A 16,904-nucleotide genomic window follows, 5' to 3' on the forward strand; every position below is an offset into this window, starting at 1 on the left:
TTCTTTAGGATTAAATTTTCATGATAATCAATTATATCTCGCCTATTCACGAATAAAATGATTTCCCTCCCTTATGCAATATAACCGCGCATGTGACTTTAAACAACGCTGTTATCTTCGTATCTGAGATGTCCTAGGCACACATTCATCCCTAAGCCTTTGAGGGACGTGGATCCATAGGAACTTTTTGCTGACATTGCCAAGTTATGGATTAAAAGCTAGTACATATACAAGTATGTATTAGCTGGCCAATGATTATTTGAAATTTACGCCTCCCAGCGCGCCGTCGGACACCAGCTGACGACAAATTGATTCAACTTTTACTTTCTATTTCCAAGAAGACGACGAGCATTTCAGCAAAATAGGGCTGTTCGTCGCCAGTATAGGGACCTCTGGAGCTACACCCTTATTTGGATAACACACCAGTCTTTGCTTCTCGGTGGCACGGAGACAGGAATTAACACAACGAGCAACAGTTCGTCGGATCAGGCAAGTTGCAGTTTTCGGTTCACACCGCCATTTTCTACCGATGTGTGCCGTGTTTGTAAATACCGATAGGTCAGCAGAAAGCCGATTGTCACGGAGCCGTTAACCCTAGATGTGTTAAAGACGTTCTGTGTGACATGTCACGTTCATATGAATGCTATGGTGGGTAGGATACGTATACCTAGTAAGAAGCATTTAATGCTTGAATGGGTTTTACTCCTACAATGTGAAATTACCCGAGTGACGTCATAAATACTCCACGAGATATGAATCTCGGCCTATATATATAGACAACGCACGCACTCGCACACATACACACACATATTACATGTATATAAATATATAAAATAACATATATTAGTATGTTAAACTAAATGGATTGCTTTTTTATGCAAAGATGACAGTTTTTGACACCTCTATGTAACCTTTGGATTATTTGTAAACTCTAAAGGGTTCTGATTGTAAACAACGCGACATCACACCGAAATAGACTACATGACCATAAGTCTATTCACCAGCTGATATCCCCCGTTTTTTCAGACACTCTACGTGTCAGTCAGTCTATTATTTGTATTTATTCTTCGTGTATTGGGTAGTCAGCAGTCCCCGTACTCTTGGTCCTCCTCTGATGTATTTTACGCTAGATTGAGTATAGTTTTACGCCGCTGTTTGCTATATCACAGCAATATCACGGCGTGGGGCACCATAAATGGGCTTCACACATTGTACCCATGTGGGGAATCACACCCGCGTCCGGCCTGGCGAGAGAACACTTATCCAGTAGGCTACCCCACCGTCCCCATATGACTGTTGAACTTGATGGGACAATTTAAGCCATGGATTCGTTGTTTTGAAACCATGGAGAAATAAGCTGGTGAATATGTATGGACTGGGGTATAATCGTAAAAGTAGATTTGAACTGAACGTGTTCACGATAAGACACCAGTACGTCAGTCTCTAGTCTAACACACAGCCCTCGAAACAACACTGTGTAGACCTCGATATATATGACATATGTACACTTTATAACACCATGTTTGGATGTCAGGGGGGTATTATAACGATCAACCATCACGGAATATGAGCAACTAGTATAAAGGCGTTGAATGTTATTTTTAGAAACGCTTTGGTTTTAGACGTTCCGTTATCTTTCAGTACTGGCTGTGATATTGTTTACTCAATTGGATTGTAACCACAGGGCATTTTATCGGGGCTGGTTATTGATCGTAATATCAAACGTTTACATGTTATATAAGCTGAATTACACTTTCCCTAGATTACATATTGACTTAATGCCACATGGCACGGTGCTGATGTATCTATCATGGGGAGCGGCCTGGGCTGCCTGTCCACAGCCACGATAAATCACCATCTCTAGTTCCCTACTAAAGGACACATCACCACAATATATAGTGAGAAGGCTCGACCTGGCCTGCTCCCATATGTCCTTTGACATTGACGGACCATGAGTATACCTGGTCCTTGTGTCCATGCCAGTGCTCCGCGGCCCAGTGGATAGTGTGATGGCCTGGCCCTATGTGTGCACGCCCTGAGATTAAATGGCCCTATGTGTGCACGCCTTGAGATGACCTGGTCCTATGTGCCCACGCCCTGAGATGACCTGGTCCTATGTGCCCCCGCCTTGAGATGACTTGTTAATATGTATCCACGCCTTGAGATGACCTGGCCCTATGTGTCCACGCCTTGAGGTGACCTGACCCTATGTATCCACACCTTGAGGTGACCTGGTCCTATGTGCCCACGCCTTGAGATGACCTGGCCCTATGTATCCACACCTTCAGGTGACCTGGCCCTATGTATCCAGGCCTTGAGATGACCTGGTCCTATGTGGCCACGCCCTGAGATGACCTGGCCCTATGTATCCACACCTTGAGGTGACCTGGCCCTATGTATCCACGCCTTGAGGTGACCTGGTCCTATGTGCCCACGCCTTGAGATGACCTGGCCCTATGTATCCACACCTTGAGGTGACCTGGCCCTATGTATCCAGGCCTTGAGATGACCTGGTCCTATGTGGCCACGCCCTGAGATGACCTGGCCCTATGTATCCACACCTTCAGGTGACCTGGCCCTATGTATCCACGCCTTGAGGTGACATGGTCCTATGTGCCCACGCCTTGAGATGACCTGGCCCTATGTATCCACACCTTGAGGTGACCTGGCCCTATGTATCCACACCTTCAGGTGACCTGGCCCTATGTATCCAGGCCTTGAGGTGACCTGGCCCTATGTATCCACACCTTGAGGTGACCTGGCCCTATGTGTCCACGCCTTGAGGTGACCTGGTCCTATGTGTCCACGCCTTGAGGTGACCTGGTCCTATGTGTCCAGGCCTTGAGACGACCTGGTCCTATGTGCCCACGCCTTGAGATGACCTGGCCCTATGTGCCCACGCCTTGAGATGACCTGTTCCTATGTGTCCACCCCTTGAGATGACCTGGCCCTATGTGTCCAGGCCTTGAGATGACCTGGTCCTATGTGTCCACGCCTTGAGATGACCTGGTCTATGTGTCCACACCTTGAGATGACCTGGTCTATGTGTCCACATCATAATATCAAACGCTTACATGTTATATAAGCTGAATTACACTTTCCCTAGATTACATATTGACTTAATGCCACATGGCACGGTGCTGATGTATCTACCATGGGGAGCGGCCTGGGCTGCCTGTCCACAGCCACGATAAATCACCACCTCTAGTTCCCTACTAAAGGACACATCACCACAATATATAGTGAGAAGGCTCGACCTGGCCTGCTCCCATATGTCCTTTGACATTGACGGACCATGAGTATACCTGGCCCTATGTATCCACACCTTGAGATGACCTGGCCGTATGTGTGCACGCCTTGAGATGACCTGTCCCTATGTGTCCACACCTTGAGATGACCTGGTCCTATGTGCCCACGCCTTGAGATGACCTGTTCCTATGTGTCCACGCCTTGAGATGACCTGGCCCTATGTGTCCAGGCCTTGAGATGACCTGGTCCTATGTGTCCACGCCTTGAGATGACCTGGTCTATGTGTCTACACCTTGAGATGACCTGGTCTATGTGTCCACATCGTAATATCAAACGCTTACATGTTATATAAGCTGAATTACACTTTCCCTGATGACCTGGTCTATGTGTCCACACCTTGAGATGACCTGGTCTGTGTGTCCACACCTTGAGATGACCTGGTTTGTGTGTCCACACCTTGAGATGACCTGGTCTGTGTGTCCACACCTTGAGATGACCTGGTCTATGTGTCCACACCTTGAGATGACCTGGTCTTTGTGTCCACACCTTGAGATGACCTGGTCTGTGTGTGCACTCCTTTTGATGACCTGGGCCCACTTGCACAAACGATCTTAGTGCTAAGACTATTGTAAGCCTATGTTAAAGTATGAGAGTTACGATCATCTTAGCGCTAATATCGCTTTGTGCAAGTGGTCCCTGGTCCTATGTGTCCACACCTTGAGATGACCTGGTCTATATGTCCACACCTTGAGATGACCTGGTCTATGTGTCCACACCTTGAGATGATCTGGTCTGTGTGTCCACACCTTGAAATGACCTGCTCTGTGTGTCCACACCTTGAGATGACCTGGTCTGTGTGTCCACACCTTGAGATGACCTGGTCTGTGTGTCCACACCTTGAGATGACCTGGTCTATGTGTCCACACCTTGAGATGACCTGGTCTGTGTGTCCACACCTTGAGATGACCTGGTCTGTGTGTCCACACCTTGAAATGACCTGGTCTGTGTGTCCACACCTTGAGATGACCTGGTCTGTGTGTCCACACCTTGAGATGACCTGGTCTGTGTGTCCACACCTTGAGATGACCTGGTCTGTGTGTCCACACCTTGAGATGATCTGGTCTGTGTGTTCACACCTTGAGATGACCTGGCCCTATGTGTCCACACCTTGAGATGACCTGGTCTGTGTGTCCACACCTTGAGATGACCTGGTCTGTGTGTTCACACCTTGAGATGACCTGGCCCTATGTGTCCACATCTTGAGATGACCTGGACTATGTGTCCACACCTTGAGATGACCTGGTCGGTGTGTCCACACCTTGAGGTGACCTGGTCTATGTGTCCACACCTTGAGATGACCTGGTCTGTGTGTCCACACCTTGAGATGACCTGGTCTGTGTGTCCACACCTTGAGATGACCTGGTCTATATGTCCACACCTTGATATGACCTGGTCTGTGTGTCCACGCCTTGAGATGACCTGGTCTGTGTGTCCACGCCCGGATATGACCTGATCCTATGTGCCCGGGGAGCGGAAGGTCGGCGGTTAGATTTCCCGGTTTTGTCATACCTAGAGACATGAACAGGTTGCACTGCCTTCAGGGGATAAGTAAGGAGTGCTCGGCTTGGCGTCAGTACACTGTGTATGAGTAGGGTATCCATGTTAAGCTGCGGCATGGTATCTTAGTAGGCTAGCACAACAAAGTCCGGACTTGTACAAGTAGTCACACACGTGCACTTACATCGCTATACAAGTGCATTAATCTTAAACGCCATTAAACACCATCTCACCCCACCTCACCATGCCCGTGCCTTAGGCTGGCCTGCTCCTGTGTGTCGGTGCCCTGTTGAAATTCAAGGGTAGAACTGATCCCCAATATTCCATGTCTGTCGTGGCGTGTGTGTCCATCGTACCCCTAGAGTACTCGTTGCTCATGCTGTCAGTCACCGGTTCTCCTGATCCTGATCACGCGCTGTCGTGTTGTAGCCGGGGTATTGCTGCGGCGGTAAACAGCATTCACCCAATCACCCAATGTTTCATTTCGAATTTCACTGTACTTCTCTATACCGAAAGGTTGTTATAACGAGGACTTAACGATGTGGTACAGCATGAACTATACACTGCTCCTATACCGATTATGAACATGTGTTATAGCGGTGGCCTTCCTTGTTCGGCTGTTGAAGAGACCATACTTCCTAGTCTTCAGCTGTCGCAAGTCCGGGTTCAAATTTATGCGTAATCATCAATACATGCTAACATTAACGATACCAGCCAATGCACACACTAAAACACTCTCGACCCTTTTAAAGACAATACAAGCGCTTAGAAGTGGTCCTTAAAACACGCAAACAAACACTTAGATTTTCCGACGGTCTTAACTGCCCTTATTCTCTATGAAATACCCATTAAGTTGTAGTAGGGACGTACCCTCCGTTGACAATGGAGCCACGCATTGCTCAGATACCTGCCCCACCCACGCTTGTCTGTATGATGTTATTTTCTTACTACTCACCTTTTGTCATGGCACCATGACAGTCCGAGTAGCAAGTTTACCCTGGAGCTGAGTTTCAAAAAGCACGTTATTAATGGGATATTGATATTACTATTACGTTCAACATTACCTTGGCCACAAAGATATGCGGTTAACACCGAGTGTCGTTTACAAGTCCCAAGTCAGAAATACGGAGATGCATTTGAGTGCCATATTAAACATTTAATAATGGTTTGTTTGTTTGTTCAGAGACCATATAACAGTATATGGTCTCAGGTTTATTGTTTAATAATAAACGGTCTATAAGTAATCGAGTCTGGACCAAACAATCCAGTGATTGATATCATGACCATCGATCCACGCAAATGGGATACGATGACCAAGTCCGCGAGCCTGACCCCCCGATCCCGTTACTCGTCTCTTACGACAAGCGTTGTCGCCTTTAGGGCACCATGGGTTGCTGAAGACCGATTCTAACCCGGATCTTCATGGGTCACGTGTAATTTTTATTGTGTTACGAGCAAGTTTTATTGTTTTCAAGGCCACACGATCCGTGAGTTTTTGCATATCTCATCGTCACTGCAAAATACAGTGTAACAGACACCCGTAGTACTTCAACCTTATCTATATATATAACCATCAACTATTCATATGTATAAGCCTTACTTCACCGTCACTGGCTTGATAAGGTGTGAGAATCTTCAGCGAAACGTCGCCTCAATTTGTAATGAGGAAGTTGTTTTCCGTGCAAATCTCTCCTTGTTCATCACACCAACTTGTAAATGCCACTCACAAAAACTCAAATTTCTGTTTACATCAGTCACTGTTGTGATTGGACTATTCGTAGTAATCGATAACTATGGTCATAAATCGTCAATAAATGTTCATGTCTCCACTTCAAGAGACGTGTTTGCTGATCGATTAAGTTTGGTGGTGTTTAGTGCGGGGTTGTCGTGTTGTGTCGTGCGGAGTACTCTTGGTGTGTTGTGCGGAGTAGTGGTGGTGTGTTGTGCGGAGTACTCGTGGTGTGTTGTGCGGAGTAGTGGTGGTGTGTTGTGCGGAGTACTCGTGGTGTGTTGTGCGGAGTACCCGTGGTGTGTTGTGCGGAGTACACGTGGTGTGTTGTGTGGAGTACTCGTGGTGTGTTGTGAGGAGTACTCGTGGTGTGTTGTGCGGAGTAGTGGTGGTGTGTTGTGCGGAGTACTCGTGGTGTGTTGTGCGGAGTAGTGGTGGTGTGTTGTGCGGAGTACTCGTGGTGTGTTGTGCGGAGTAGTGGTGGTGTGTTGTGCGGAGTACCCGTGGTGTATTGTGCGGAGTACCCGTGGTGTGTTGTGCGGAGTACACGTGGTGTGTTATGCGAGTAGTGGTGGTGTGTTATGCGGAGTAGTGGTGTTGTGTTGTGCGGAGTACTCGTGGTGTGTTGTGCGGAGTACTTGTGATGTGTTGTAGATCAAACTAGATCAAACCAAGCAAATATTCCCAGCATGTATACATCGTGAATATATTAGGTGGACCGTTTAATTTAGAAACAACTGCATTTTGTAAAATGGGGGAATAAAACAACGAGAAAATATCGTCTTCACGTGTCAATAAATGTGTGCATATATGATATATAGTTCTATACTTAAGGGCCCTGCGAGTAATCTCGGTGCGTTGAGGGAAAGGCTGCAACATATGCACATACACACGTGATGTTCCGGAGCGTGGGAAGCTGGGTTCAGTCTGACTATATAACGGATATTCTCTTAATCCAAGACTGTCATTTTCAAACACGATTTGTTTATGGCTGCTATGAGTAATACACTACCTATTTACAATCTTCAAGTAAACACTATCTCCAGTTCGAGGTATAGAGATATACGTCTGGGAATAAAGGTTACTGTGGCCCTTTGGGCTGTTTCAATTACAAATATAGGTATAAGTATTTTTTTTTCTACTAAAAAAGACAAGGGTTTAACACATGGTCAACTAAAGTTGGTACCCAGTCTGGCCCCTGACTAAGCAAAACACTTTGGTCCAGCTTACTTAATACGTTTTATATCATGTTCCATTTCAGTTTACGCTGACACCGTGTTTTGTGTAGCCGTGCCAGCTCCGTGTGTCACCGACAGGTTATCCCTGACCCTGGCAGATAACACAAAGCAATATTTAATATCCAAAGATTGCATTCTTGCTGAATGTTGACATATCATTTTTATACGCAACACATGTATTTGTTTGAGAAAATCTGACTACTTGTATTTTTTAAAATGATCGAACAAACAGTGTGTACAATGTAAGTAAATATACACAGTGAACGTTTGTTGTGTTGAATGATGTGTTGAATGATAAGCCCACTTTCGTGCATGTAATGTGTTTTAGATCGATACGACGATTAGCGACATGAAGGAATGTTATTTGTGTCACTGTATGCCATTAGTCGACCGGGTCAGGTTTCACGCAACCCGATGTACGTATATATAGTTGTGTCACGACACATACATCGGTGAGTCTTTACCAGGTTGTGCAGTTACCAGATCCTGTGTATTATCTGTGATACGATCTGCATCAGGCAATACAACATGTACAATATCAATATTGGGCTTTGGAGAAAACAAAAATGATAAGAGAGATAAGATAAGAAAGGGTAAGATTAAATTCAGCACATTTGTATTAAAGCTATATGCACTGATTGTGCCAAACACAGTTACACTACACACACGCGTGTATATTTATACACCTCGAAAATAGACAAGGTATAATTCGCGTCACGCCTGGGCTATGGCGGAGAATTAAATGTCTTGTGTAAGGTGAGAATCTTGACTGATGAAAACACCGAGAATGATGCAAATGTTCAATATTTTAATTGCATTTATAACACAGTTGTGATAGTACTGTAATGGAGAAAAAATAATAACCACGAAAACCATGGACCTGGGAAGTTTCACGATCAGGTATGAACGACCATTACTGTCCAAAAACGTTCATTGTTATCTTACAAAGATAATCACAATCCTGAAAATCAGTAGCGAGTGTAACCGCCCTGTGCCTGGACGGCAGATTCTACCCTTCTCCTCATTCCTTCAACGAGTCTTCTGATACGACCAAGAGGTACCTGCTGCCTCTCCCGATGCAATGCTGCCTCTAAAGCTGCCACATTCTGTACTGGTGGATCCATTGCCCGCAGCCGATGTTCAAGAATGTCCCAAACATGTTCCAGTGGTGTGTCTTTTTGTTTGTTTTGTTGTTTAATGCCGGTCTGTAAATAATCTAGTCTGGACCAGCATCCAGTGATTTACATCATGAGCATCAATCTACGCAATTGAGATACGATGACATGTATCGACCAAATCAGCAAGCCTGACCACCCGATCCCGTTAGTCGCCTCTTAAGACAAGCATGGTCGCCTTTTACGGCAAGGATGCCTTGCTAAAGAGACCTATTCTAACCACGAGTCCGGGTAGTCCTGTGGGTACCCGGGTCCTACTCAGTACACACCCGACCCGGGTACCCGAGTTACCCGTCCCAGCCCTATTAGAGACGTCTGATGACCCTTCGTGACTTCAACCCAAATGAGTTAAGCCGGTTTCGGAGAGTTCTGTGGTTCGAGCTTTACTCACAACAAGGGTTGTCGCCTCACAAGACATGCCGGGGCCCTGTCTGCCCGTACAGTTGTCTTTCAGGGTGGCCCTGGTCGTGGACAGTCCTTTTCTTCACGTGTCTGTCGGTGTTTTCTTACGAGTCCGCTGATGGCAGTATGGTCCTGGCCAAGCTGACGTCCAGTGGTTCTGTATGACATGTGCCTGTGTCATGCATGCTAATAATGTGCGAACGGAGTGTTCTGGCAGCCTCCTGCGTGCCATGGTTACATGTACTGACCTAGCTGTCGAATAATTGTCACTTTATATACCCTTACTTGCGTCAATATCAAAGTGCATTTCCTGAATCTCGAGGGTTCATGTCTGTGTGTTTTGGCAACACAGTCAGCTATTGTCATCGCTATACTCGAGATCCTTTCTATGAATGAGTATCATGAAACTTGAATTTTTATAAACGGGTATATCACTGTTCTTTAGTTTGTCAGGGGCTGCTTAATTATTTTCTTGGTGTATATTATGACCGCTCCCACGGAGAAGAAGAAGTTTATTTGAGGCCTAGGACCAACGGACATGATAAGTCATTGACATAATAGCATATTATAATAATACATCAACAGTTTATATATACATACATATGTACAGAAACTATGTAAAATAAATTGTACATGACATTATTGCAGTACATCATAATGGAGTGGCGGGTGTAATCTCATTGTATACTAGACATGTTTAGAAAGTTGATCAATAGTATTTTCGCACTTTCACAAAGGCTTACAAAGGGCTCATATGATTGGGCTGTATAAAATCTAGAAAGTACAAACTTTTGCCGAAGATAGATTATAAGCTTTAAACTGGTACATGCATTATTCTGGATTATTGTGCATTATAAACTGGTGATTGCATTATTCTGGATTATTGTGCATTATAAACTGGTGATTGCATTATTCCCGTGATAAGGAATACACGGAGGATATGGATATGATTGTGTGGTTATCACACTCCGTAAACACATGGCCGACATCACATCCAGGTATGAAGAATTGCAGAACCCGTCAAAATGTGAGAATAGAGTTAGAGAAGCATGTGGACAAATGGACAAACAAAATCGAACAGAAGTATTAGCGAATGAAAGAAAATGCGAACAAATTAACCCGGTGAATGGATGAATAGACGGATGGACACACGGACGGACGAATGAAATAAACTGTTTATAGATGTGTTACAGTCAATGTGTAAAATAACTGAAATTTTCACTGAGGCAATTAACAAAATAGTTCAGTTATTTAACATCTTGACTGCAAAACATGGTACAGTCCACCAAACCACCAGCCCCAACAAATGTTCATTGGCATGTATAAATACAATCTATATGTATTATGTTTGTTGTATGATGTTTCATTTTTACCGTTTCATAGATCTAGTTCACTGTGAGCGTCATCCAGATCCTTATCATTGTTTATATAATGTTATATAGTTGTATGCGTGTTGTTATTCCTACCCAAGCCTTCACTACATAATAATTATTGTATTACTAATATCGATGCATGACATTATTTTATTAAGACATTTTGAGATATTACTAATGATTTATCAATATATATATAACCCCCCCCCCCCCCCCCCCCCCCCCCCTATCATGTGGGCTTTATACGCTAAATATAAATATTAGCATGAGACTCAATGGTATGATGTTTCAACAAAATTAATGTGACAGCATTCAGTTTGTCTCACTCGACAAGACTCGACTGTTTCCGTGAGTAGCCGACGTAAACACCATTTCCGGCGGCATTCGGTGAACTGACATGGCTCGCAAAAACAACATGAAATCAGGTAAAGGAAATAATAATATTCTTTTGATAAGCACGCGCGGTTCATCTCCTTTGACTAAATTACAAAAAATAATCCATTCTATGCAACAATTGCGGGTTAAATCTTGTGTTAAACACGTCAGAAACGAGTGACAAGTCTGAGCCATGTTTCGACAACATGTGCAAGCGACGGGCGTTCACCATTGAACAACGAGTTTGACAGATGCGACGAGGCACCGGCAGCTGACCCATGACAGCACCTTTTGTAATATTTTACGGAATATACGTGATAGGTATTTATATTCCATCCGTACAATAACGTAGAAAGCAGATATCGTTCCCCCAAAGTATATTCTTGGTTTCGTAACAGTCAATGATCGAAATTGACCAAGTGCGTGCTGCCACTTCAGCACTTTGTAACAAGATCCCCGTGAGAATGTTTTGCGCCATTTCTAGATGACAACCAACTACGAACTATTTTCCTCGTGTTTCATGATTATTATATCCTTTTGTGTAACTTTTTCGCGAACGTTATTTGATGTGACTAATATTGGAATGTTTTGTCGACAAATTATTTACAGGGTTATCTCCCTTTGTCCACTGCTTCATTAGGGTTCTGTCCACGAGCCGAGAGTTCGGTATTTAACTCACAAATATTTTTGTGTTCAATGCTCCATAATCTCATAAAATTAATGATTCAAATAAAATCATTTTGGCCTTTTGTTTCTTGTATACGATAGTTCAGTGGCAGCATTTTAGACCACAGTGTGACATTTTATGTTGTCAATCATGTTGACATTAGATTTTTATAGAAAATATTTGATGCAGAAATGGAATTTATGTTTAGAATTAGCATAGCTCTAGGATCAACTTTCATATTATTAATTGTTACTTTGCCAGGTGTACTTAAACTACCAACTGACACAAATGTACCCAGTGGGTATTCTGGGTTAGAAGAGGTCCCTAGCAATTTTATGGCAAAAAGCAAACAAATTGATTGGCTTGTCAGAATCTATGACTTGGTTGAAAGTGTTTTATCGGGCCAGATGACGTGGATTGTTGCTCACAAAAAAGATCACTGCAGTCATTTGGACACAAAAATCTGTATATAGGTCAATGACTTGGACCAGGGAAATGTAATAAGTCAATGGCAAAAGTCAATAGTTCTGAAAGTTTCAAAAAGACAAACCATAACAACAAATCAATGCAATACCATTTATGACTGCATGAATATATACCATCTGCCCATTGAACTTTGCGATAAAAAAGGCGCTTCACCGAGTCACTATAGCTCCTGACAGTGTTTCCCTATTATTCAGAAAGTATGATGCAAAACATGCTGCTCAGAATTATAATTAATATTTTTTATGGCTGTGCATTGTCGTGTTAAATCGTTACTGTAAGTAGGACAAATAGACCGATGCAGTCTGTCAATCAAAACTAGCGCATGCGTGAGTTTGACCCAATCAGAAGGCTGGGCGTGTTTTCCGGATTTGTCAGACTTACTTCCGGGGGCAAACAATATCCCAGAAGAGACGTGGCTATGGTTTGTGCTGTTTTCACTTGCGACATCCATTAAGTATCGCTGGGATTAGATGTATATCTTACCCAAACCCACAAGGTTCAGGAGAAAAATGTTTGAGGCTGATCAAGGTGTGCGGTAGGCCTCACCATCAGTTAAATGTCACCACCATCCTCCCCGGGACCCATGTCTGCTCCAAGTTGAGAATTTGCATGAATTTCCGCACTTTTGCGCATATGCATATTCGATACGATCAATAGGAACAGTGATCTGATTTCAGTTAGAGCAGAACGAAATCTACTATTATTTACAGTGAAGTACAATCTGGTGGAAATTATCTCTCTTAGATATTATTTATATTGTTACAGATTTTTAGATGTGATTTTAGTTTCAAAATCAGAAAAATCGCTATAAGCCTATCTATTAATATTTCAAATAACGCGAGCAGTAATAATTCTTTAAATACAGAAATATAATCATTGTCAATGGTTTTAGTTCCGCAAAATCTTTCAATTTAATTCATAAAAGTTCCCATTAAATCATGCTTTGAATATTTCAGCATCTCTATGAAGAGACAGGACCCATGCAGTAATGAATTACCTGATCCTATTATCCTGGTATGGAATCATCCCTTCATGGTTAGATAGAAGTGGAAAATTTAGTGAGAAGGAAGTGAATTACTGGAATATTTTGAGAGATTGAAATAAAAAAAGTCTTAGTTAATGTAAGAAAATTATTGGTTTACAATTGTTTGCAACATAAGTTATTCACTGGAAGTGGAAGCTTACTGATATACATTTTAGTGAAACTATAACTGTTAAAAATGATTATAAGTAACAAGTCATTTTAATTAATTTACTGGAAATGATAGCAAGATTTTTTATGAACTCAGAGTAACATGGTCAAGTAATAATATAAATTATAATCTAATCAAGTAATTAATAATTATTCCAACCAGTTATTTAATTGATGCCGTATAAAAGTCAGATTAATGATTTAATTGCAGGCCTAAAAAACACTAAATGTTTGATCGTACAACATCCACCTGGTATAAAACTTGCTTGTTGGCTCTTTCTCCAGGACATAATATTAGTCCTTTTTAAATAATATATTTTGAAAAAGATAGTGTTGAACATGTTGAAAGTGATTTCCTGTATCATAACGGATGAAACTTATTTCAAGATACAAAGAATTTGTAAAACCAAAGGCAGTATCTATTTCTCACATCCTGATCAGGCATTATCCAGAGTGCTTGATCAATTCTGATACAGGCTAAATCATGTAACTCTTAATACATTTCATATATAACTGTGATGAATATTGAAATGTATTTAACCAAAATGTAATTCTTTTCCATGACTTGAGGAAATTGTCAATATTTGATAATTGAGCAAGAGGTAGTGTTTATTAAGGATGTTGGTTATTTACATATTGTTCAAGATTTGGTTATGATTATGTTAAGAATGAGTTTCATATTTACTTCACAGTGATTTTTATATCTTTTGATATGACCATGATGACTTTACCAAATTTTATAATAACTTAAGAACATTATGGATGACAATCAGTCAGTATCCTAGAAAAGGAACTGGTCTGAATCCCTGTATGTGTGTATTTTTATTATCTTAGGAAAAGTCATGTTCACACCAGTATTTGTGAAGCATACTTGGGATGTATGTTTAAATATCTAATTAATTCCAGCTGTCCAGCTACCTGGTACTTGCATTTAAATGTATGATGTTTCATGCATAAGTGATACTTGTCACTTCACATGTGACTTGTAAAATGAAATATATATTATTAAGTGTCCTATAGGCATGTGGTTTCTGGTGCAATAAAACAATTTCTTCTTAATCAGTAACATTCATAATGTATTAAAGTTTTGAACTTATGACATGTTTAGTCTTTGAATGGCAGTTAGGAGTGATAAACATAAGGAAGAGAATTTATGGATCATGGTGTTCCTCATAATAAAGAAGTTGACAACCATGAATTCTCTTCCTTTTGAGATATTTGTTTTACATTCACATGTTTAGTTGTTAACAGTAATAATTCTTGGATTCATGACAATTCTTTTGAATAAAAGATCGCATATGAATTTTGTTTGTGTTGTATATTTTATCAATGCAAGTTAATTGATGGGAAGTACTGCTGACCCTGTCTTAAGATACTTTTGCCATGCAGGTTTCCCTGTCCCCCCTAACACCAAAACGAGGGCTTGTGGGTAGGGCTTATTGATCGGGACTGGATGTATTGTTACAATTTACTTTTAATTTATGAAATAAATACACATGTGACTGCTTGGTTAGCATTTCTATTGGTCAAAAGGGACTAGGTAAACAAACAATCTTTAAATTGAAATTGTATCAGCCTATGACTGACAGCCATCTGAAACTCTGCACCTCATTGTCTGGTCCAGACTTCGTTATATGCAGTCTGCTGTGATATGTTGCTTAGTGCAAACTGTATTTATTAACAACAGGGTTGGAACTTAACACTAGCCCGCTAGCCTGAGGTTTCATTCGGGACGGTACAAATTACCCTTATTTTTTTAACAGTACAAGGGCATTTTATCTTTACCCAGCTAGCAAAGCTTTTGAGTCTAACCCAGTAAACACACATTCTATTCATCTGTATGGAAGAGGTTTTACTACAATATGGCATGATTATTTATTTATATAATGTGACCAAACGTGGCTAATTACAATAGTTCAGATATCATCACTGCTGGTAGGTATACTCATTCATCATGCAGTGAATAAAATGTGCAAAATTACAATATTATTTCATTAGGTGGAATGGGTAATATCAACTTGGTTGTATATTTGAAATATATTGCCGTACATATAAGGCACAGATTATGTGAACATGATTCATGACTGTTTCCCTATAATCATATATATATATATATATATATATATATATATATATATATATATATATATATATATATATATATATAATATATATGATAATTTCATCAGGAGTGACTTGGTAAAGGATGAATACCTGTATTGATGAAAAACTATTTCTTGTTTTGATAGTCATCTTGGTTATTAAGAATAGTAAGGTAATAAATAATACTATTATAACTGCTGGTGCCCGGATTATCTTGTTTACTACCATTCAGAAAATATGTTTTTTGCAACGCAAGGTATTCTAAGAGACCATGCAGGAAATATTAATTACAATAATAATATATTTACATACTACTTTGCATATCTAGCAAGTAGCAGAACTACTGAATGAATGTTGTTTTTACTTTTCATGACAGCAATATTATCATAAATATTACAGCTAATACAGGGTTGGTACAGATTTGTCCTCAACAAATTCAGGGGTTTTGTCAAGGCACTTTTAGTGAAATACATGGCAAATAAATAACAAGCAAGATGACCTTCAGTGCTGTGACATAAGATAAAGGGAAGTAACTCATCCCGGATCACAATCACATTCATTCAGTAGAACACTCGTAATTCAATCAATGAATAATCATGCAAACGGCCAATGCAAAATCAGCTACGAAGTTTAAATTACTAATCATGTAACATAATTGCATACGTTTGCAGACATTCACAAGCATGTTTGTATTTTATAATTTTATATACTGTATATATAAACTGCTGTTTGGCATATATATATATATAATTAAATTTTCGTGGTGTTCATGGAAATTTCTACATTCTGATTAGCTGAATTGGTCGCGTGTTATTGCATTCATTTCCCAACGAATGTAAAGAATTAAGCCCCGCCCACTTTTTTTATTACTGCGGAATGTCGGGGAATCCCAATATTATAGTCGAGGGAATTCCATTTCTGCTCACGTGTATCGTCATGCACAGGACATTTAGTGACTTTAATGCATATTCATTGTCCAAACTACCCTTTGAAACCGAAGGCCGAGAATGAATGAAACAGCAAACGTGCCGCCTCGCTCGCCTGTTTTTTTCCCGCTCGCCCCGGTTCAACTTTCATGTCTTCGGGTTTCATTTATAACTAGCATTTCTCCAACTGTGTTTTACCGTAATCAGGGAAGTAATGTTTGAATCACACAGTAAATGACCATGTTATTTGAAACAGCCGCCTTCTCTCGGACATATTTCTTCCGGTTCGTTACAGTCGGACTGTTGCAGTTCTTTTCACCTCTTGCCTTAATTGACAGGTCCAATGAACATTGTTTTAATCCCACTCTCCGTTGATTGGCTACTGACTGTGTAGGCGTGTCAAGTTATGTGCATAAATTAAACGATCACCTG

At 41.2% G+C, this 16,904-nt stretch overlaps 1 protein-coding gene across 3 annotated transcripts in view; it reads left to right on the top strand.

Annotated features, from left to right (window-relative positions):
* The first annotated feature begins 224 nt into the window (after window positions 1-224).
* Window positions 225-16,904, top strand: part of LOC139463779 (spermatogenesis-associated serine-rich protein 2-like) — a 49,803-nt gene continuing 33,123 nt past the window's right edge. For 2 of the 3 annotated variants that reach the window (XM_071245075.1, XM_071245076.1), the window contains exon 1: window positions 11,085-11,148. In XM_071245075.1, the coding sequence (XP_071101176.1) occupies window positions 11,121-11,148 (28 nt within the window). In that variant the 5' untranslated portion in view covers window positions 11,085-11,120. Of the gene's footprint in view, window positions 490-11,084; window positions 11,149-16,904 lie in introns of those variants that run through there. The other variant, XM_071245077.1, reaches the window with a different exon arrangement.

This window comes from Haliotis cracherodii, unplaced genomic scaffold, assembly GCF_022045235.1.
Source record: "Haliotis cracherodii isolate W230 unplaced genomic scaffold, xgHalCrac1.p SCAF_16, whole genome shotgun sequence".
NCBI lineage: Eukaryota > Metazoa > Mollusca > Gastropoda > Lepetellida > Haliotidae > Haliotis > Haliotis cracherodii.